Source organism: Danio rerio, chromosome 12 (assembly GCF_052040795.2).
Source record: "Danio rerio strain M-AB ecotype USA chromosome 12, GRCz13ab, whole genome shotgun sequence".
Classification (NCBI taxonomy): Eukaryota; Metazoa; Chordata; class Actinopteri; order Cypriniformes; family Danionidae; genus Danio; species Danio rerio.
This window is the reverse complement of record NC_141032.1, coordinates 36,876,367-36,898,911: the sequence shown is the minus strand read 5'-3', so window position 1 is coordinate 36,898,911 and position 22,545 is coordinate 36,876,367. Positions and strand designations below refer to the sequence as shown.

The 22,545-nt window shown below is 34.8% G+C and overlaps 1 protein-coding gene across 4 annotated transcripts in view; it reads left to right on the top strand.

Moving 5' to 3' along the window:
* tmem235b (transmembrane protein 235b) overlaps positions 1–22,545 on the top strand; it is a 30,807-nt gene that overhangs the window by 3,367 nt on the left and 4,895 nt on the right. The window contains exons 2-5 of one of the 4 annotated variants that reach the window (XR_015504354.1): positions 635–691; positions 1,019–1,156; positions 10,310–10,654; positions 14,196–14,804. Coding sequence is in view for 1 of the 4 variants with exons in the window: in XM_087276671.1 (XP_087132797.1) it covers positions 635–691; positions 1,019–1,156; positions 10,310–10,545 (431 nt within the window). In the remaining 3 variants the exon portion in view is untranslated. Of the gene's footprint in view, positions 1–634; positions 692–1,018; positions 1,281–1,438; positions 2,535–10,309; positions 15,628–22,545 lie in introns of those variants that run through there. The other 3 variants (XR_015504355.1, XR_015504356.1, XM_087276671.1) reach the window with 3 other exon arrangements.

Sequence of the window (22,545 nt, the reverse complement as noted above, 5' to 3'; positions counted from 1 at the left end):
ACATCTAAGAAACTAGACTAGTCGTCAAACAGACAGAGTTATATGTGTGGTCATTCATTTGCATATTTGACGGCTACTCAAGTCTATTAGTTTTTTACTGACAGCCCAATTTTAGCCTTGTTGTTGCCAAGTAGACGTCTATTAGACATCTTTTAAAAACAAAAAGATTGTTGGGTTGTCTTGGCTATTATCCTGCCTATAGTTGTGTAGCAAATTTATTTTACATTCGTTATTGTTTACGATAATGGCGTACACGTGCAGGCTTGTTCATTTTTGAATACTTCAAACTAAAAGCGAAATGTACACACTAGTTTCATTTGTCAGAAACTTTTATACCATATTATTCGTTTTGTTCAAAAATTAGCCTTTAATAATTTCAATTAAGTATTTTCTATGCTGACGTAAGTATGCATAATTTGTCGATGTTCTTGCCGCTCAGTCAGCGATTTAGCATATGTTGCCATGGTTACTTCTTGATTCTGTCATATTTTACGCGGTGTAAACTAGCTTAGCTAAATATCAAAACAATGTTTGAAAGCGTTTTAAAATGTGCTATATTTAGAAGTAATATTGGTTGTCCTAAGGACGTTCATTATTGCACATTGACAATTGCTTTTGTGTTTTTTGACTGCAGATGAAAAAAGTAATTCAGAAGACACTGGATATTCAGAATCAGAAAGACAGATGGAAAGTGAGTGTTTTAAAGCTTTTTTTCACAAAGATAAAGTCTGATTAAAAATCTGTTAATGTACATAAATCAATGTTTACAACTGAATTAGTCACTATTAATGTCCTAAATGTGCATATTAGCTGGTGTTTCTAATGTTCATGTTTGGCTTAATGTTTGCTTAACTGCTTGTTGTTTCATGTTCCATAATGAAATATCTTTTTATATCTTGTCCACTAAATTGGTCACTATTAAGAGTCTGTGTATTAGTATGGGTGACACATCAGTTGGTGTTTCTATAAGTCATTTCTATTTGGCTTAACAGCTAGGCCTATAATTTTCTTGATTCAGTCATGCACTGCGTGATTGCCATCTTACTGCCCCTGAGTCTGGTGATGCTGGTGTTTGGAGGTATCTGTGGTCTCGTCAGTTCCCTAGCCAGAAGCCGGGCACTCCTGATTGGATCTGCTTCATATTTCCTCTTGTGCAGTAAGTGTGGTTCTCTGAATGCCATGGTTTGTTGTTCAGTAATGTTGTTATGAAATTAAAAGATTGACTATGGGCCTACTCAAACGATGCTATCTGAACCGTGCCCAGGCCCCTTTCCCGGATCATTTGAGAATTGTGAGTGCGGGCCATCGGGGGAGATGAGAGGGGGGACAAGCGTGCTTTGGCCCGGTTTAAGGCAACTATACTCACACTATGTGCAGTTGCCTTAAACCAGGCCAAAGCACACTTGTCCCCCCTCTCATCTCCCCCGACGGCCCGCACTCACATTACAATCGGGCCTGGGCACGCTTACGTCATCGATGCTGCGCTGTTTAGTAAGAGCTCTTGCTCAGCACAGTGGACACTTCTTTAGTTTTATCGTTTAAGTCGTTTGATATGTAGTGACACGCAGTCAAATATTTAGTCGAACAGATCAGCCACTTTTGACACTCATAAACAATCATAAAGTCCTCGTGCGGCAGGAATTAGGAGGTTTGCTAAAGGTGCAGCTGTCGTGCAGTGAGGGGTTTGCTTCTTTAATAAACTACGACTGTTTGCGTTCACTGAACAGTAAGAATGATTAAATAATCCATATTAAACGATCCCTTAAAAGTCACCTCTTGCTTTCAGTTTCGGGCTTAGGCGCGTTTTGCACTTACGAACAAGAAACTTACACTTAAGAAACAAGACATTCCCCTACTTTCAAGGTTGTTTATGAAACCCATTCTGTGAAGTCAGTATGTTATTAAATTTAAACTGAAGCCAAACATATACTTGATGATCGAACAATACGTTTCATTGTGATTATTTCATATGTTGATGTCATACACTGTTAACAATTTCTTGTAGAATCTACAGTAAATTACTGTAAATCAGTTCTAGCAAAAATACTGTACTTACATTTGCAGCACAATATATCTTGCCGTATATTGTATTTACAGTATGGTATGTATATCTTTAATGTAAAATATACAGTAATTTTTACAATGCAACGTTAAAATACAGTAACATACTGCATAGCTGTGCTACAGTGAAATGCAGATCATATTACAGTTAAATATTGTGTCATTTACAAAAATTGTTAACATGAATAGCAAAGCATATATCATTATGAGCAGATGATTTCCCAGTTTTCACTCCTGTTATTTATGTTTTGTACATTTTGAAAAACATATTTACATATTCATGTGATGGTAACTTTCATCAGTGTGGACAGCATTTGGATGTTCATCATTACTCTACTGCAGTTTCTTTTTACTTACATTCCTGGCAGATGCTTGCTGTAGCAGGGAGCGGGATTGACACAGATATGGGAATTGCATTAGTTAGTGCTCGTCTTTCACCATCTATGTTTTGACTTTACAAATCTGCTTCTCCAAAAAAAAAAAAAAAAAAAAAAACTACTCAATATTTATGACCCCAACAGCATGCTGGTATTTAGCAGGCATTAGCATATATGTTTAGTTTAAAAACTTGGTATACTGTAATTAATATAAACTGTAATTAATATAAACACACAAACCAACACCAAATTAAAGTATTTAGACTCCTTGGAAAAATCATTGACTTTTACATTAAGTCATTACTTTGACCATTATGACTGAAGCGGTCCAATGTCAATCCACAAATGTATCTATGGGGAACTACACTATCTGACAAAAGTCTTGTCACCTATCCAAGTTTTAGGAACAACAAATAATAACTTGACTTCTAGTAAATCATTTGGCATCAGAAGTGGCTTATATGAAATACAAAGGCCTCTAGATAATGCTTATTTTACTGAAATAAAATATAATCATGTGCTGTTTTTTAATTATTTAATTAGGACTGTAAGGTCAGACTTTGCTTAGACAAAAGTCTTGTCTCTTAACAGAAATACTGTACAGTATAGAATATAAAGTCATGCTGCAGTGGAAAAACAATTAATATTGTGTAGGACTTCCATGAGCTTGGAGGACTGCATCCATACATCTCTGCAATGACTCAAATATTTTATTAATAAAGTCATCTGGAATGGCAAAGAAAGCGTTTTTGCAGGACCACCATAGTTCAACAAGATTCTTTGGAGTCATCTTCAACGCCTCCTCCTTCATCTTACCCCAGACATGGTCAATAACGTTCATATCTGGTGACTGGGCTGTTCAATTCTGAAGCAGCTGACCTTTTTTGCTTTCTGGAACTTTGATGTGGAGGCTGAAGTATGAGAAGGAGTGCTATCCTGCTGAAAAATTTGCCCTCTCCTGTGGTTTGTAATGTAATGGGCAGCACAAATGTCTTGATACCTCAGGCTGTTGATTTTGCCATCCACTCTTCAGATCTCTCGCATGCCCCTATGCTGAATGTAACCCCCAACCATGAGTTTTCCTTAACCAAACTTGACTGATTTCTGTGAGAATCTTGGGTCTATGCAGGTTCCAATAGGTCTTCTGCAATATTTGTGATGATTGGAATGTGGTTCAACAGATGATTCATCAGAAAAATCTACCTTCTGCCACTTTTCCAAATGATCAACTAGAAGTCAAGTTATGATGTGTTGCTCTTACAACTGGAATCGACAAGACTTTTGTCAGGTAGTGTAGATGAGAAGCACCACAACCCAATACAACTAATATAAGGAAGTCTCATACATGCACTCATAATAGCTTACACTATTAGCCTGTTCTTAACCCTAAAGCTGTATGAAGACCGATTGGGTGCACCAGAGTTAAACAAAATCAAGTTTAATCATCGTGCAGTTCTCTGAATGACATTGAAAAACCGGAAAGCTGAACGCATTATTCACCTAGAGTAATTGTTATGTCAGAGTCTTATGGGACTGAAGTTATTGTGGTTCATTGTTTTCTTCTCGTGAAATTGATAGCATAATAGAGAACAACCCCCTAGCTATTTCTGTGATTGAACTCGTAATCTTGAGGTGAATGGGAAAGGTGAAACCAAAAAAGATTAGGGTAGATTTATGTGAAGGATAATATAACCCTCATTTATTCTGACCATACATCACTCTATAATTGAAATGCAATTTTATTGCTTTTGTTCTACACGGAACGCATTTACGAACAGAAGAATGTAGAATAATAATCCAAGCTGAGTACAGCCAGAGCTTGTTTTCAGAGACCTTTGAAATCACAAAGCAACTAGGGATAGTTCACCCAAAAATTTAAATGATTTTTTGAGTCATGTGTATACCCTTCACTCCCATATTTATTTGTCCAACTATGGCAGTAAGAGGATGGTGGGATCTATTTGGTTAATGACATTTTTCCAAATGTCTTGTGTTCAGCAGAACAAAGAGATGTATATGAGATTGGAATAGCCTGAGGGTGGGTAAATTATGGCAGATTTTTCATTTTTTGGGAGAACTATCTTTTTTAGTATCAAAGGCAGGAGAATTTTGCTTTGATCTTCATACAGAAATGCATTGAGATTGTTGAGACGTGTCACCAAACAGTATCTGAGAGTGTCCTCTCACTATGTAGCCTGAAGGCATATGACTCGAATAAAGGTTTCCTTCAAGGAGGCAGCCATACAATTTGTCACCGTGGTAATAAGGAGCATATGACTAGTTTTTGACACTGTGAATTGAAGTATAAACGAGAAGGTTGGCATCACTCTCGTTATTTGCATAGGGTTACTATACATCCTCTTTCCTTCCAAAGATGTCCTTTTTTTTAGGCATTCTAAATCCACTCAAATGTCTGGGATACACCATTTGGCTTACTACAGTTGTCAATAACGTTATGTGTTTTTGCAATACTTTAACCTTGCTCTTTAGACCAGACCTTGTTGCATGCTGCCTATGGTCAGTCTTGTACATATGCAAACATTGGCCAGTTGCAGCTTTAACCTGTCAGTAGCTATGTTTCCATCCACCTATTTTTATGCGCATCTTGGATATGCGCATAAAAACGTCAAGATGCGAATACATTTTGAAAATGCGCATAAAAGATGTATGCGCATAATAGAGTAGAACAAACTACAAAAAAATGCGCATAAACTATGATTGAAACACCTTTACAGAATAAATTCCACAATGCGCATTAAAAAGTCATGTGATTATTGTTATAAGAGATCATGTGATAATAAAAATGACCACATTGTAAAGGATCTGAAATGTTGTTTTGGTCCTTCTAAAATGCCTTAACTGTTTCAGTATATTAAATAATTCATTACCTCCAGAATTGTCAAGAGTGTCTGTGCTCTGCTTCTCACACCTTCAAACGCCACCACGTGGTTATTACTTGTTGGCATTGTCTTGAGGTGTAAGTAAATTATTAAATAAAGAAAAGATTCATGCAGCTTCTCCTACCGCAGTTTTTACTTTTGATATTTGGCACCAGTTAATCAGGAAGTGACGATTTAGTTCTCTAAACAGAGCTGTATTCACACATCTTTTATGCAATTTTCCAGTTTTGTGCATAAATTTAATGCATATATTTGGATGAAAACATAGCTAGTGTGTGCACATGCCTCCTGAGTAGCATATAAGCTAAATGGTGGATTTTTCCCCCTTTTTTACTTTAAAGGTGCAGTATGTATATAAACCGTCCAAATTCAAAACATTAAAGATGTTTGTTTACGTTAGTAATATTTATGTTGTTTACTATATTATAAACCTCCTCATGTAGATTTTTATAACTCTGAATCTGCATTTTATTTCTGAGGCTGTTACTGTTCCCTGGAGGTCATGTTTTTGGCCGTTCCACATATATGGAAGGTGCGTTCATGACTGAGATTAAATGTGCTTTTTTCCACCAAGGCAACCCGGGGTGCCAAAATATTGGCTAAATTGGCAGTGAGTGGGATATAGAGACCAAAACAAAGACCGACAATCCGACACAGAATGCATATATTCAAAGAAAAAAAACGGACTTTCTTCCGCAAAAATATTATTTCTATGCTTTAGAAGAGTCAAAACAAACTCACAGCACCTTTAACAAAAAGAAAAAAGCCATGTCATTTAACAGCCTTATGTGTTAAGTGCTAAACAAATTTTTAAAACATTTGTTTGTTATCATTTAAATTGTGAGGTAAAGTTTAATGGAAATGATGTTATTGCTTTATGTATTGAAGTTATAACATAGTAACATTATAGTTATAAACATTACCCTTGTATTTATAGACAAGCTGACAAAAGTCTTGCCACCTATCGAAGTTTTAGGAACAACAAATAATAACTTGTCCTCTAGTTGATCATTAGCTATCAGAAGTGGCTCATATGAAAGGCAAAGGCCTCTAAATTACACATATTTTACCAAAATAAAATACGATCATGGCTTGATTTTTTTATTATTTAATTAGGACAGTAAGGTCTGACTTTGCTCAGACAAAAGTCTAGTCTCTTAACTGACTTAATGTACAGTATAGAATATAAAGTCATGCTGCAGTGGAAAAACAATTAATATTGTGTATGACTTCCATGATCTTGGAGGAATGACTCAATGCAATGACTCAAATCGCTTACTAATAAAGTCATCTGGAATGGCAAAGAAAGGGTTTTTGCAGGACTCCCAGAGTTCATCAAGATTCTTTGGATTCATCTTCAATGCCTCCTCCATCTTACCCCATACATGCTCAATAATGTTTATGTCTGGTGACTGTGCTGGCCAATCCTGGAGCACCTTGACCTTCTTTGCTGGATCTTTGATGTGTAGGCTAAAGTATAGGAGGAGTGCGATCCTGCTGAAGAATTTGCCCTCTCCTATGGTTTGTAACATAATGGGCAACACAAATGTTTTGATACCTCAGGCTGTTAATGTTGCCATCCACTCTTCAAATCTCTCACACACCCCATACTGAATGTAACCCCAAACCATGACTTTTCTTTCACCAAAATTGACTGATTTCTGTGAGAATCTTGGATCCATGCAGGTTCCAATAGGTCTTCTGCAGTATTTGTGATGATTGGGATGCAGTTCAACAGACAATTCATCGGAAAGATCTACCTTCTGTCACTTTTCCTAATGATTAACTAAAAGGCGTTATGATTTGTTGCTCATGATACAACTGGGATTTACGACAAGACTTTTGTCAGGTGTGTAGCATTAAAGCTATAACATAGTACCAGTAACCATAGTGTAATGATTGTGAAAGCATTTGTCACATTTTTACAACCAACACTCTCTCTGCCTCTCTTTTTTTGCAAGCTGAAATAGTGTCACCCTATATTAGCACTCACTTGCCACTTTATAAGGCAGTTAAGACAACTTATCTGCTGCAACTGTGTGCTGCTACCACACAAACAAAATGTCTACAAAATCTTTTCAGCACCTGTATATAAGATCAACTGGTATAGTTTTGAAGGGAAAAGGGTTCTATTTTAGCAAGATGGCCTGTCATTTTGACATACAGTACTCTGTTTTTTGTATCTTATTACAGACAAAAACATGGAGAAAATGTAAAAACAATTTTCAGGGAATCAATTTACATCAGGAAATTGTATTTTATTAATGTTTTCCCACTCATATTTATGCAAATCAGCGCATCCTTTCACTAAGCTGTGATTTGCAAAAAAAAAAAAAAAAAAAAAAAAAAAATCAGTTGTTCCTGGATACTAACTGTTTGTTCTAAATGAACCAGCAAATGTAAGATCAAGTCGGTCTGTTCCCGTCTAGACTCTCTGGCATGCTAATTAGAAACCGTGTTCCTCTTTCTCTTTATTGGCTCTTAATTTTATGTGCATATTATGGCTGATGTACAAATCCATTCTCATTTTGTCGGTGTTTAATTAGATGTGTTTTCTGCTGATGTATCCACATCAGCACATTCTGTTTTAATGAAGATTTGGTAATAATGGCTCACGTCTTGGACTCATCGGGCACACCAGGGTGCCACAGGAAGCTGGTTTGACTTCCTCTCTATTTACATCCCCGATGCTGATGCTTCTCCTAAATCTGAGACAGTGGATGCCAGAGATTTGTCATGTGTGTTTATGCTCTCAGTGCTTACTGTAAGAGCAGTGTTTAGGGAGATGAGCTCTGCGGCATACAAAGGAGAGTGTTTATGAATTCGTTTTGGGTTCAGTTGATGATAGAAATAGACTATAATAGTTTATGGTAGCTCGAAATATTGGTTTATTGGACTAAGTCTCTTAGAAAATCAAGGTTTATTTCGCAAATATGAACATATTTTAAATAAGAGCTTGAAAAAGCAGGAATAAGAGAGCTGGATTTAAGTTTACCATAATGTTTTTCCATCTCTATATTAGTGTGTTTTATTCAGCAGCTTAAAGAGTAAAGGTGAAAAGAATAATAATATTATGAACATTGTCTGAAATTGCATTTGACAAATTTGTATTAGGACAAGTGAAAAATATTGTTATAAAGAAATAAAAAAATTACATTTAGAAGAAATAATTATATTAAAAAATTATATAAATCTTACCTCCAGAGAAACCAAGAATTATTCAAGTGGTCTTAATTTTATAATAGCTGTGCATATGTGTATCAATAATGTATCTTAATGATAATACTAATTATATATATATATATATATATATATATATATATATATGCACGCACGCACGCACACACACACACACGCACACACACTCACTGGCCACTTTATTAGGTACACCTGTCCTTCTGTCGCAATACATTTAGGCATGTAGACATGGTCAAGATGATCTGCTGCAGTTCAAACTGAGCTTAAGAATGGGGATAAAAGGTGATTTAAGTGACTTTGTTTGAGCTGATAAAAAGGCAATAGTAACTCAATTAACCACTCGTTACAACCGAGTATGCAGAAGAGCGCTTCTGAACACACAACACATTGAACCTTGAGGCAGAAGACCACACCGGGTGCCACTCCTGTCAGCTAAGAACAGGACGCTGAGGCTTCAATTTACCCAGCCTCACCAAAATTAGACAATAGAAGATTGGGAAAACGTTGCCTGGTCTGATGAGTCTCAATTTCTGCTGCAACATCTGGATGGTAGGGTCAGAATTTGGCGTCAACTACATGAAAGCATTGATCCATCCTGTCTTGTATCTATGGTTCAGGCTGGTGGTGGTGGTGGTGTAATGGTGTGGGGGGATATTTTCTTGGCACACTTTGGGCCCATTAGAACCAATTGAGCATTGTGCAAACACAGCCTAAGTGAGTATTTTTGCTGACCATGTCCATCCCTTTATGACCACAGTCTACTAAAGATATTTATCTTCTGATGCCATCTTCCAGCAGTATAACGTGCCATGTCATAAAGCACAAATCATCTTAGACTGGTTTCTTGAACATGACAATGAGTTCACTGTACTCAAATGGCCTCCACAGTCACCAGATCTCAATCCAATAGAGCACCTTTGGGATATGGTGGAATGGGAGATTCGCATCATAGATGTGCAGTAGACAAATCTGCAGCAACTGTGTGATGCTATCATGTCAATACGGACTGAAATCTCTGAGGAATATTTCCAGTACCTTGTTGAATCTATGCCATGAAGGATTAAGGCATTATATAATATTTTTATGTTACTTTTAAAAATATGTATCTATTTATTTTAAACAAGAATAAAAATAATTGCAAAAAATGTCCATTTTGAGTTTTTTTGTCCTTAACTGTTTTGGCACTTAAGTCAAACTGTCGTAATGTCACTGAATTTCCTGAAAAAAGTGGCATCTGTAAAAAAAAAATAAAGAAACAAAACAATCTTTTACTCTCATTGCTCAGACATTTGTTTTTGTAATCATTTTCCGATTACTTTCTGGGGCCGCTTTGTGTTTTAAAGTTTTTTAATTATTTATGATTATTTATTAAGCATTGGGGTGACTAACAAAAGCACACTTTTTAAGCAAAGCATTTCACAAGAAAAATCTTATCTAGGTACTAAATACCAGCACACCAGAATCATCAAACGCTGCCTTGATTAGATTTTATTCATAACATCTAAATATAGATATGAACGTGTCAATAATAACTCGCACTCATCAAACAATGTGTCATCTTGTCAACGATTAAAGAAACTGCAGAGAATCATGATGACAACATTACCTGACTTTAAACGTCCTGTTATTAAATGAATGTTTTCTAATCTATCTACAACAGAGTAAAGAATGTCTTGTAACCTCAGACAGAACAGCAGGTTGTAGTTTAATGATGTTTAATTGGTCTTGTTTGTGTGGGTGGATTGACGCGTGCTTGTGCATGTGTTTTGTCAGGTCTTCTGACTCTCTCTGGGGTGAGTTTGTACATCAGGTACTCTCAGAAGGCACTGGAAGAGACAGAGCGGCGAATGGGCAGAGAACAGATGGCTCAGGTGCACACATCCTTCGGCTGGTCAATGGGAATGGCCTGGATCTCCTTTCTTTTAGAGGTGATGACTGGCCTTCTGCTGCTGCTGGCTGTCAAGCTGGTGCCTTTAACCCAATATGAAGACTCTGTTGCACCCATATAGAGCAGATTTAACACCTCCTATGTACCATACGTGTCGACTTCAGGCAAGGTTAGATGGAGTTGGTCAAGGTAAGATCTACTCTTTGTGTAATATCATCAGCAAAAATGCAGTTGCTACACATATTGGCCCAAAGTTTAGACAGACTTGTTTGCTTTTGTTATAAATGTTTAAATGCCACATTTTAGACTGATGAAATCATAAAAAAAATAACCTCTTTAAAATATAGGTTCATTGATTGCTTGATCAAAGGAACCTTCCATATCAATGGAACCTTTTCATTGCTCAAAAGCAGTGTTGGGGAAAGTTACTTAGTAAAAGGTAATGCATTACAATATTGAGTTACTCCCCAAAAAAGCATCTACACTCTCAGAAATTAAAGGATGCGAGCTGTCACTGGGGTGGTACAGTACCTTTTCAAAAGGTACACATTTGTACCTAAAGGATCCATATTGGTACCTCAAAGGTACATATTAGTACCTAAAGTACAAAAGTGTTCCTCTTAAATTTTTAGGTACTAATATATACTTTTGAGGGACCAATATGGACTTACAAATGTGTACCTTTTGAAAAGGTATGGCACCAGCTACAGCTCGCGTATTTTTATTTCTGAGAGTGTAGTTGCCTTACTTAGTTACTTTTTTTAGTAAGTAATGGGTTAAGTTACTTTTGAATTACTTTTGTGCTGCTTTTTATTACCTGGCTAAAGCTTGATCTCTTTCATTGCTTGTTTTCTTTTGTTCTGCAATCACAACTTGCACAATAACCTACACCTTCACTGACAAACAATATTTTATCCCTGTTTCCTTTTTTTGGATACGTTCAAAATAATAATAATTAAAAAAATGTTTTTTTTTTTAAAGATAATTAAACTAAAAAGTGTTACATTTTCGGAAAAGTAACTCATATTATTACTTATTTTTTTAAAGTAATAGGTTATTTTACTCATTACTTAGAAAAGTAATATTATTACATAACTCACCTGACTTGTAATGCGTTTCCCCCAACGACAAAAGCATCTTTTTTTTGTGTGGACAAATGTTCTTTTAGATTATTGGAAAAATGTTGTTCAAAGAACTTTTCAGCAATATTTAATCTGGAGGTTGTTCTGTTGGATTCCTGTGGAAAATTCCTTTTTTCCTTGTACCTTTATTTAAGAGTTTAAACCATACTGTGCTTCTTAAATTAAAATTATTTTGTGGCATCTATTGTTCCATAAAGAATCTATAATATTAATTCACTTTTTTAAAAAAAAGAAACTCTTTTAAAGAATAATCCAATAGGGTAGTTTTTGCACTTGTGATGCAGAGGTCCACTGTAAAAGAAATCCCTAAATTAGCAGTTTTTCATATTTTGTGATTCATGTTTTTGTTGTTTATTTTTCCCCGTTTATTTATGCTTTCAAATTGCATTATGGGACCTTAATCTTTTTTGTTCCAACAACTTTTAACGGTAAAACGTTTGAGTGGTTTTATTTATGCATTTAATAGTTGCCAGTACATTTTCTGCTATTTTAAAGATATATTTCTCTTAATTTAAACTACTCTTATTTCTCTTATTTCTAACTACACTTATTTCTCTTATTTCCTATTTAAAACTATTAAAATGTCAATAAAAGTGACTTTGTTAAACTGTACAGTTGAATTTTCAACATCAAAAGTCGACTGAGCAGAGATAAACATCCCATAATGCAAGTCACAATTGTGAATAAACATAAAACACTTGTAGATCACAAAATATGGAAACTGTTAATTACAGGCACCTATTTTACCCCTTTTACAAGATGTAAGATAAGCCTTTGGTGGCTCCAGAATGTGTCTGTAAAGTTTCAGCTCAAAATACCCATCAAATAATTTATTATAACCTCCAGAATACGCATTTTGGTGTCTGAGTATATTGTAGCTGTTTTGTAGACTGTGGCTTTTAATCCCCCACCCCTCTGTGGCTTTAAATTCCAGTTTTAACCCCCCTACCCCCACCCCCCCCACACACAAAAAAGTTTTTTTTGGACGTTTTTATACATGTTATTATAAAAACATGGCACCTAAAAATCAATTTAATGGGCGGAAAAACCGCACTCCTATGACATGTTATTGTGGGCTTCAAAATCACTGAGATTTGAATCCTATTTTAAGAAATAAAATAAAAAAGACTTTGTTTATAACACCCCAATATGACTGTAGACACACTACACACAGTCCTGTCCAAACAGCTCACAAAAGTTGATTTTCATCATAGGTCCCCTTTAATAGTTTTTGCTTTTTTTACTTCCATGGAACAATTGATGTCAATAAAGAATCATCAAAAGAGCATTTTACAAACTAATAAAATGGCTCTTTGAATTGCTTTTAAGCAAAAGCTTATTTTGGAAAACCAGAAATAGTTCTTCTGAGGCATCACTACCCCAAAAAGCCACTTTTGAGCCGAAACTACTATGAAAACAAACTTAACTGTCACTAAAAGCCACAATGTCTTCTACTAAAACTAGATGTGTGCTAAATGTAAAACATGTAGAAGTGTGTGTGCAACTAAAAAGTCCCCTTTAAGTCATGACCTACTGTATCATGTGAAGGGTTCTTTGATTTGTGGCCGGATAGCATCAGCCTAATGTGGCTTAATGTGATTCATAACTTCAGAAGGCAACTTAAAAATTAAAGTAATTTCATTAAGTAAATGTTCAGTGGAAATGCAGCAGTTAATGATCCACGAATACTGCACATTTATGCCAAGTGTATGCTTATGATGTACTGTAAATAAGTGTTCGCTTTCTGGAGTTTTTGTTGTAATGTTTTAGATGTTTGTTAGAGTGCAAATTTCATTTTTATTTTTTTATTGGAATGAGCAGCTGGAAGTTGTAAATGCAAAATAAGAGTCCCTTTGTATTCCAGTCTTGTTTATAATTTAAAGGTTAAACATATTGTTTTCTGTTAACTATTAGTAATTACTAAATAAAATGTATCCAATGTTCAGTTTAATGTTTAGAATATAAATCCAGAAAAATGGGCATTTAAAAACACCATTTTGTTGTAAATGTTTTCTTTTATCCTCCTATTATGAAAAAATATTGGAGACTGTATTTAAACACATTTTAATAAAATGCATTTTAAAATATGTACATAATACGGTGGCTGAGAGAGCTTGCAATTAAAGAAAACACATGCAATTACAAAAAAACTAAAAAAGCCAGCAAATTAAGAAAATATCTTCATCTGTCTGACAGTACACATGCTGCAAACTCTTACCAAGCAAACACATTTTTAAATACTCTCTGTATTTCCACAGATTGCAAACACATTAATAAAACGTGCTGCATTTTCTCACAACGCAAACAATTTAAGAAAACGTGCTGCATTTTCTCACAACACTTTCAAATAGCATGGAGCACAGTGGAAATGTTTCAAGGAGACCCTAAAACGTGACATATACCAGTATTTAGGTTATGGTCATTTAGGCTAATAAATACTAAAGACGAGAATCTGCATATTAAAATAAACAAGCAAAAAACTCACCTTTAAATAATCACCTACAACTTCACTGAGCAATAGTCACGTTTCTGGGTCCCCTTAAACCATTTTCGCTGTGTTCCATTCTTTTTGTGTTGTAAGAAAATGCAGTGCGTTTTATTATTATGTTTGCGTTGTGGGAAAATGCAGTGCGTTTTTTTATGTGTATGCGTTGTGTGGATTTGCAGCTTGTATGCTGTCAAACGAATAAAGATCTTTTCTTTATTTTCTGGTGTTTTTTGTAATTGCACGTGTTTTCTCTCTGCCATTGTAACATAACATTATTATGGCTCCCCAACCCTACTTATGTACATTTTTTAAAATGCAAAATGCAGATTTTAGCATTAGCATGTCTGCAGTAGCATTCGTCAAGTTTATAACTAATGCACAGCAAAGGAAAGAAGACAATCTCACACGGAATAAAACTGACAGAGTTGACTTTAATGTAATGTAGTATCTTTACACTTAATTATCAGCAGACACAGACCTGCGTAGGGCCACCTTAAATCGGCTGTGTAAAGATGAATTAAGAAAAACAGAACTAAATTTGTCTATGTACAGTGCTCAGCATATATAAGTAGACACTTCACAAATCTGTCTTTTATATTCATATTTTTATTAGGAAGCTATTATCATATTTGTTAGTATACATTAGATTAGTCAGTACTGAAGCCAAATCAGGAGCTTATCTAACAAAATAACTTACGATAACGGTCCAAAAACTAGTACACCCAAATTTATATGTTATAGAAGAATATTAAATACAAAATGAAAAAAGAGGAAAAATCAAGAAAAATAAATAAATAAAAAAAGTTTTTAGTTGAAATTTTGTAGGTTGTAATTTATTTTTTTTTTTTTGCAATATTTTGCTTGAATTTAATTGTATTATCTTTTAATTTCTAAGTATGTTTGGTGACAAAAATATTACTTTAATAAATATATATGTTTAATAAATCTACAGTATTTTGTTTAAATGCACTAAAATACATTGCCTATATGCACTGAGAAATTGATAAAAATATTCATTTTCAAAATGGGGTGTACTCAATTATGCTGTGCGCTGTATAATATATTTGTTATAATTAACTATTATTTCTTTTTTCTTGCGTGCACAAGTGCTTCTTAGGATAAAGGAAAAGTAAAGATCAAACCCTACGTTTAAAGATTTTCAAACCTACTGTAAATATTTTTCAAAAATTAAAAACTTTGAACGTGATCATGAGAAACATTTGTTTTGATCAGAAGTGAGAAACTGGCCAACAAAATAACTCTTTTTACAAATGTAAATCTCATCTGATTATTTCATTCTCTTAGTTCTGTTATGTATTAATAGGAGATCTGATTATGTCTGACTCATTTTCATATCTTTTGTTGATAATTGCTACTTAAATTGCAGATAAATCTGCATTTGTGATGTATTCTCTTTTATGCCAGGCTCCTGCTTTCCAGTAAATGTGCTTTGCTGCTTTTCTATTTGTGTCATTACCCTTCAGTTCTCATTACGAATGGAGCATGAAAAAGAAATGTGGCATAACTGTATATGTTTACACTGTTCATTAAATGTGCAGTTTATGAAACAAAACCTTTTCGAATGGAATTAATTTACATTTGCATAATTTCTGTGATACTGTATATGAACTGAAATCTTCTTTGTTGTCTTTATTAGAAGTGGCCGGTATAGGATTCCGATGGTATGATAACCTTGGATAACCTTGATAAACTTCATAGTATTGTGATTACCCCCCCCCCCCAACACAATAAATTGTATTTTAAAAAACATTTTAAATATTTTCAAAAAAAGCTCTTCATTAGTTTTAAAAACGAAGATTTCTTTACAATTGAAATTGGTATCTATAGATATCTTTTCGGCTGGAGATACTGTTTTCCTAAAAAACAGCATATTTTGTCTGCAGTTACAATACAGAGACATCCCATAATGCCTGTGAATGCTATGTACAGTTTAAGTCAGAATTATTAGCCCCCCCTTTTATTTTATTTTTTTACATATTTTAAAATATTTCCCAAAAGATTTTTAACAGAGCAAGGAAATTTTCACAGTATGTCTGATAATATGATAATATGTTTTCTTATTTCGGCTAGGATAAAATCAGTTTTTAATTTTTTTAAAAACCATTTTAAGGTCAAAATTATTAGCCCCTTTAAGCTAATTTTTTCAATAGTCTACAGAACTAAATACCCAAAACTTGCCTAGTTAACCTTATTAAGTTAAGCCTTTAAATGTCACTTAAAGCTGTATAGAAGTGTCTTGAAAAATATCTAGTAAAATATTATTTACTGTCATCATGGCAAAGATAAAATAAATTAGTTATTAGAAATGAGTTATGAAAACTATATTGTTTAAAAGTGTGTTGAAAAAAATCTTCTTTCCGTTAAACAGAAATTGGGGAAAAAATAACCAGGGGGACTAATAATTCAGGGGGGCTAATAATTCTTACTTCAATTGTAAATGCTTTTTAGAAAATGCTTGCTTGTTTGACTTTTAACACATGAATCTTATTGAAATGTCTTTCTTTAGTGGTCTGAGCTTTGATTAGTGCTCATGTCTATAGTTGTTTCAGCTATCAGGGGCGTGTTACAAAAATGAAACTTCTTTTATTCATTTTGGCATGTTCGGCTGTTCACTAGACCAGCATTTGGGGAACTTTGATATCAGGTTTTAAATTGCAGGGTTTTGAGAATGGGCTACAAAAACGTGCTTTTGTGATATCAGTAATGTCATGCATATTATGTCTTCAGCAAGATAACAGTCGTGTACTGCAGGACTATCACTGTTCTAATCCTTTTGAAGTGTTTACCTTCCAGAAGGAGCGCTTCAAAGGGTTTAAGGCAATGGTCTCAAACTCAATTCCTGGAGGGCTGCAGCTCTGCACAGTTTAGCTTCAACCACCTCTAACACCTGCTTAATAGTCTCTAGTAGTCTTGAACACCTTGATTAGGTGGATTAGCAAACTGTGCTGAACTGCGGCCCTCCAGGAGTTTGGGACATGGGATTTAGTGCATGTAGGGATGTAGTCTTTTAAGCACTTCGGTTTGGATTGATAGTTCAGTATGGCAGTATACATGCAGGGCTGTTGGGGGTGATTGATGCCTCTAATTAATGCTTGATCCCCCTGAAGGCTGTCAAAACAAGATGTTTGTGTGGGTAAGTTCAGTAATAGTGAGAAATAGCTTTCTCTGAATTGTATTATAAATGGTAATTTTAATAAATAAAATAATAGATATAAATATACATTTGATCACCGTATAACGACTCATACTTCATCTATTTTATGTTGCTTTGACACAATCTACATTGTGAAAACCGTCATAGAAATAAAAATTCATTGAAATGTAATTTTCCAATAGTTGGAAAGTTCAAATGTGAATGAATATGAGTAGTGGATCATTCTAGAAACTACCAAAGACTATAGAATACACAAGACATGTCTGTCGTATAGTTTTGAATGGGGAAAATTGTAAAGGTCAATATGATGAATGAAACCCCGCCTTCTAGTACAAGAACCAATCAGCGATCGATATAAGCTATAAGCTATGTAGTTTAAGTAGAACGCTGTTTGCTGCAATTAACTACATTACATACAAATCAGTGGGTGGAGCTAAACAGATAAACATGTTGAAGTTTGTTTGGTTGCCAATAGAGCTTAACGTGCTTCAATTTAAGAAAACCCTTTCAATTACAAAAAAAAAACAGCAAATTAAGAAAAGATCTTTATTCGTTTGATGGCACACGTGCTGCAAATCCTCAAAATGCAAAAAAAAAAAAAAATGTGCTGCATTTACTCACAATGCAAACAATTTAATAAAACCCACTGCATTTTCTCACAACACTAACAATTTAATTATACGCGCTGCATTTTCTCACAATGTAAACGATTTAATTAAACGCAATGCATTTTCTCATAACGCAAACAATTTAATAATACACGCTGCATTTTCTCACAACGCAAACAATGTATTAAAACGCACTGTATTTTGTCACAATGTAGACAATTTAATAAAACCCACTGCATTTTCTCACAACACAAACAATTTAATAATACGCGCTGCATTTTCTCACAACGTATATAATTTAATAAAATGTGCTGCATTTTCTCACAATGTAAATAATTTTATAAAACACACTGCATTTTCTCACAATCTATACAATTTAATAAATCGAGCTGCATTTTCTCACAACGCAAACAATTTAATAAAACGAGCTGCATTTTCTCACAACGCAAACAATTTAATAAAACGCACTGCATTTTCCCACAACGCAAACACATAAAAAACATGCTACATTTTCTCAAAACGTAAACAATTCAATAAAAAATGCAACATTTTATTGCAATGCGAACAAATTAATAAAAATTGCTGCATTTTCTCGCAATACAAACAGTTTACAAAAATGTAACATAATACATTACGAAAATAAACCTTCACATGCTTTTAACAGGAAATCACTTCAATATGACAGCATACACACAACGGTTTATTGTCTTCCCCCATTTCAATATATATAACATGCACAAAAACCTTACAAATATATGTTGCACAATACAAATAAAACGGATTTAAATGCGTATTTCTGCAAATAAACTCCCATAATGTGTTTATGCTTTTATTAAGATTTTCACGTTAGTGTTTACTTTCACCGTCTCATTTAGGGAAACTCCTGAGAAAAATAAGTATCTCTGATCTTTAATAAAAATCTTTATAAAATGCTGTGCTTCCCACCTCCTTTATTCAGCCGTAATGACTTCTGGGACTTCTCGAGTGAGTTTTGCACTCAAGCCTGCATCATTGCAACCTCTATATCAGGAACACATGCGGGAACTTTTCACGAGTTTTATTAATTTGTTTGCGTTGTGTCACAAGTCTTGTCAAATGGATGAAGATCTTTTCTCAATTTGTTGGTGTTTTTAAATTTCTTTTTATTAAATTGCAGCACGTTATAATATCTCGGCCACCATAGATTTGAGAAGCAGTAAGACGTTTATCATCTGCATGGGCGGAGTTTCAACATAAAATATTACATAATAAAGTGGCACACTCCTCAATCTGTCGTTAGGTCAGATTAACTTTGATATAAACCATTTTTAAACAGAGAACTCCTTGATTTTTAAAACTTACAGGTTTCCATTATAGTACAATAACCTCTAATATTTCAAAAGATCAAGGCAATTTTGATTTCTTACTTAATGACCCATTTAATTCTTAATTGATGGTTGAATACATTTATTGTAAGTGTCACCTTTGGGTTCACAAAAAACTGTGTGTTACAATAACAGAAGAAAATGTGAATCACGGTAGTGACTCAAAAGAATTAAGGTGCTTCTGGCACCACTGGCTTGAATTTACTGTATGAATGGTTAAGACTGTACTTTCTTAAACAAAAGCACAGTGGTGGGTTTAATTTTTTTTCTCTGCTGGATAACAGGGCTCAGCTTTTACACTTTCAGAAGGTGAGAAGCTCCAGCAGAGGCAAGAAAAAAAAGAAATCTGAATCATTCAAGTTCATTTTTAGGTGTGGAAAAAGAAAATTGAACAAGTGAATGAGGAGCTTTTTTCATCTGAGCTAAATATTGCGTGTTTTCTGAGTTGAAATTGATTGTTGTTCATTTGTCTTATTATTAATGCAAATGACAGCTATCTAATTTAAGGACCAGACTGGTCTGAAATCACAGATTTCCTCTTAACTTCTGCATCCTCTAACAGATGTAGTTGGATTATTCACAAAATATGAATTGTGTGTTTTTGCCATGTCTATATTTGACTTCTCACAGATGAATACATTGAGCTAGGATAATGGCACCGGCTGAATAATTTTGAATTTGTGTTGGAGCCGGAGTGTTTTTGTGGCCTCCTCCGTAAGTAGCTGATTAGTCCACCCCATCAATCGCACACAAGTCCTAGTGGGACCGCGCAAGGCTGAAATTAGTGCTCCTTTGGTCTGGCCTTGCGGCTTATTCACTCCATAAAAGCACATGGCAGTATTTTTCCATGGTGAGATGTTTTGCTCATTATATGCAGTCTTATCAGTGGGCCTATTGATTCTATGGTCTTTATGCAACAACATGCAGCACATATTTTTCTTTACGGAAACTATTAATTAATCCCAGTGAGATAAAAATGCAAATTGAGGCAAACAGGTGATGGTCTCAAAGCTACTCTAATAGTGTCCACGTTTCACTACCAAACTCCACGATAAGAAAACTGCATCTCTATATGACCACTGTGAATATTTTAGAACATATTTAGAATCATTTTTATTTTTGAATCTGATTAATCAATTACATTCCGTTTGTCTGTCCAACGTTTGTTCTACCATTCCATCCATCCATCTGTCTATAGCTTGTTCTACCATTCCATTATCTGTCCATTGTTTGTTCTACTATTCCACCTATCCATCCATTGTTTGTTCTACCATTCTATTTTTCTCTGTCTGTCTGTCTGTTGTTTGTTCTATCGTTCTATTTTTCTCCATTTGTCCATCTGTCCAACCGTCTGTTTGTTTGTTCTACCATTCTATTTTTCTCTATCCGTCCATCCGTCTGTTGTTTGTTCTAACATTCTATTTTTATCCATCCATCCGTCCATCTGTTTTTTGTTCTACAATTCTATTTTTATTCATCCATCTATCAATCGGTCCGTCAGTTGTTTGTTCTACTATTCTATTTTTCTGTCTGTCTGTCTGTTGTTTGTTCTATCGTTCTATTTTTCTCCATTTGTCCATCCGTCTGTTGTTTGTTCTACCATTCTATTTTTGTCTATCCATCCGTCCGTCTGTTGTTTGTTCTAACATTCTATTTTTATCCATCCATCCGTGCATCTGTTTTTTGTTTGAAAATTCTAGTTTTATTTATCCATCTATCAATTGGTCCTTCTGTTGTTTGTTCTACCATCCTATTTTTCTCCATCTGTCCATTTGTTTTTTTTTACCATTCTATTTTTGTCCATCCGTCCGTTCGCCTGTTGTTTGCTCTACCATTCTATTTTTATCCATCCGTCCACCAGTCTGTCCGTCTGTTTTTTTGTTCTTTCATTCTATTTTTCTCTGTATGTCTATTTAACCGTCAGTCTGTTTGTTCTACCATTCTATTTTTCTCTGTCCATTTGTCGGTCTGTTGTTCGTTCTGCCATTCTATTTTTCTGTCTTTCCACCAGTCTGTCCGTCTGTTTGTTCTACCATTCTATTTTTCTCCATCTGAGTTTGGCAATAAGGCAGATTTTTTTCCAGTCCATGTTGAACTCCGGCAGTGCTGCCCTTTGTCACCAATTCTGTTCTTAACTTTTATGGACAGAATTTTAGTCGTGGGCCAGAGGAGGTCCTGTTCAGAGACCACAGGATTTTGTCTCTTATTTGCAGATGATGTTTTTCTGTTGTTCTGGCTTAATTGAACATGGACCTTCAGCATGCACTGGTGCGGTTTGCTACTGAGTGTGACATGGCTGGGATGAGAATCAGTACCTCCAAATCTGAGGTCATGGTGCTCCACTGGAAAAAAAAAAGTGGTTTGCCGCTGCTCCTCCACATCGAGTGAAGTCAGCTGAGGTGGCTTGGGCATCTGTTTTAGATGCCACTTGGATGCCTACCTAGTGGGGTGTTCCAGGCATGTCCCACCGTGAGGAGGCCCCGGGTTCTGTTTCCTTCGTGCAGGAATAAAGTTAATTATAAGCTTGATAATGTGAGAACAAAAATGTGCTTAACTGTCATGAAAATGTCAAAAAGTAAAAAAAAAAAAAACCTTCAACCTTCTTTAACACTCTAAAAATATATAGCTTGTTATTTTAGAAAAGCACAACACCTGTCAAATTATTATTGTTTTAACTGTTCTCTTCATTATCTTAAATAAAAATAAAAAACACTTCTGAATTAGAAATATCATAAAACATGCCAGTTTCTTGACAGGTTTTGTTAAAATCACCCACACATTGAGTCCAGGAAAAATATATATATATTTTATGTTGTCGAATTATGTTCTCTCTGGAAGGCAAAACAAGTCAGCGATGGCATTGTATAGAATGCCTCTAAATATATACATTGAAAGTCTCAGTAAATAAGCAAACAAAATAAATGATATGCCAAGGATATGTCATTTAAGAATAAAGCGAGACGAGGCCGTGGCCCTGAGCCCCCTACGAGACCCACTGAAGTAAATCAGCACACCACATTGTCGTCATGACGATCCGTCTACACCAACTGAGTCTGTCTCTCTCTAATGGGCAACTTTTATATAACACTCCATAAAAATGATAAAAACTGGCCATACTGGATCTTATTAAAAATCCTTGAACTGCTTCTGGTGCTCAGAGAATGCAATTAATCAAGACTCAAAATGAATCATGAGTTTATTGTCGGAAACCATTACATTTGTTTGTGTGTTGGTATAAAATACACACATGCCAAACAGGCATACCTTTTACCACTGACCTAAAAGCTTAGTTTCATTAAACTTTAAGCTAAAATTTCATTAAACACGCAGCTTTATCTGGCAAA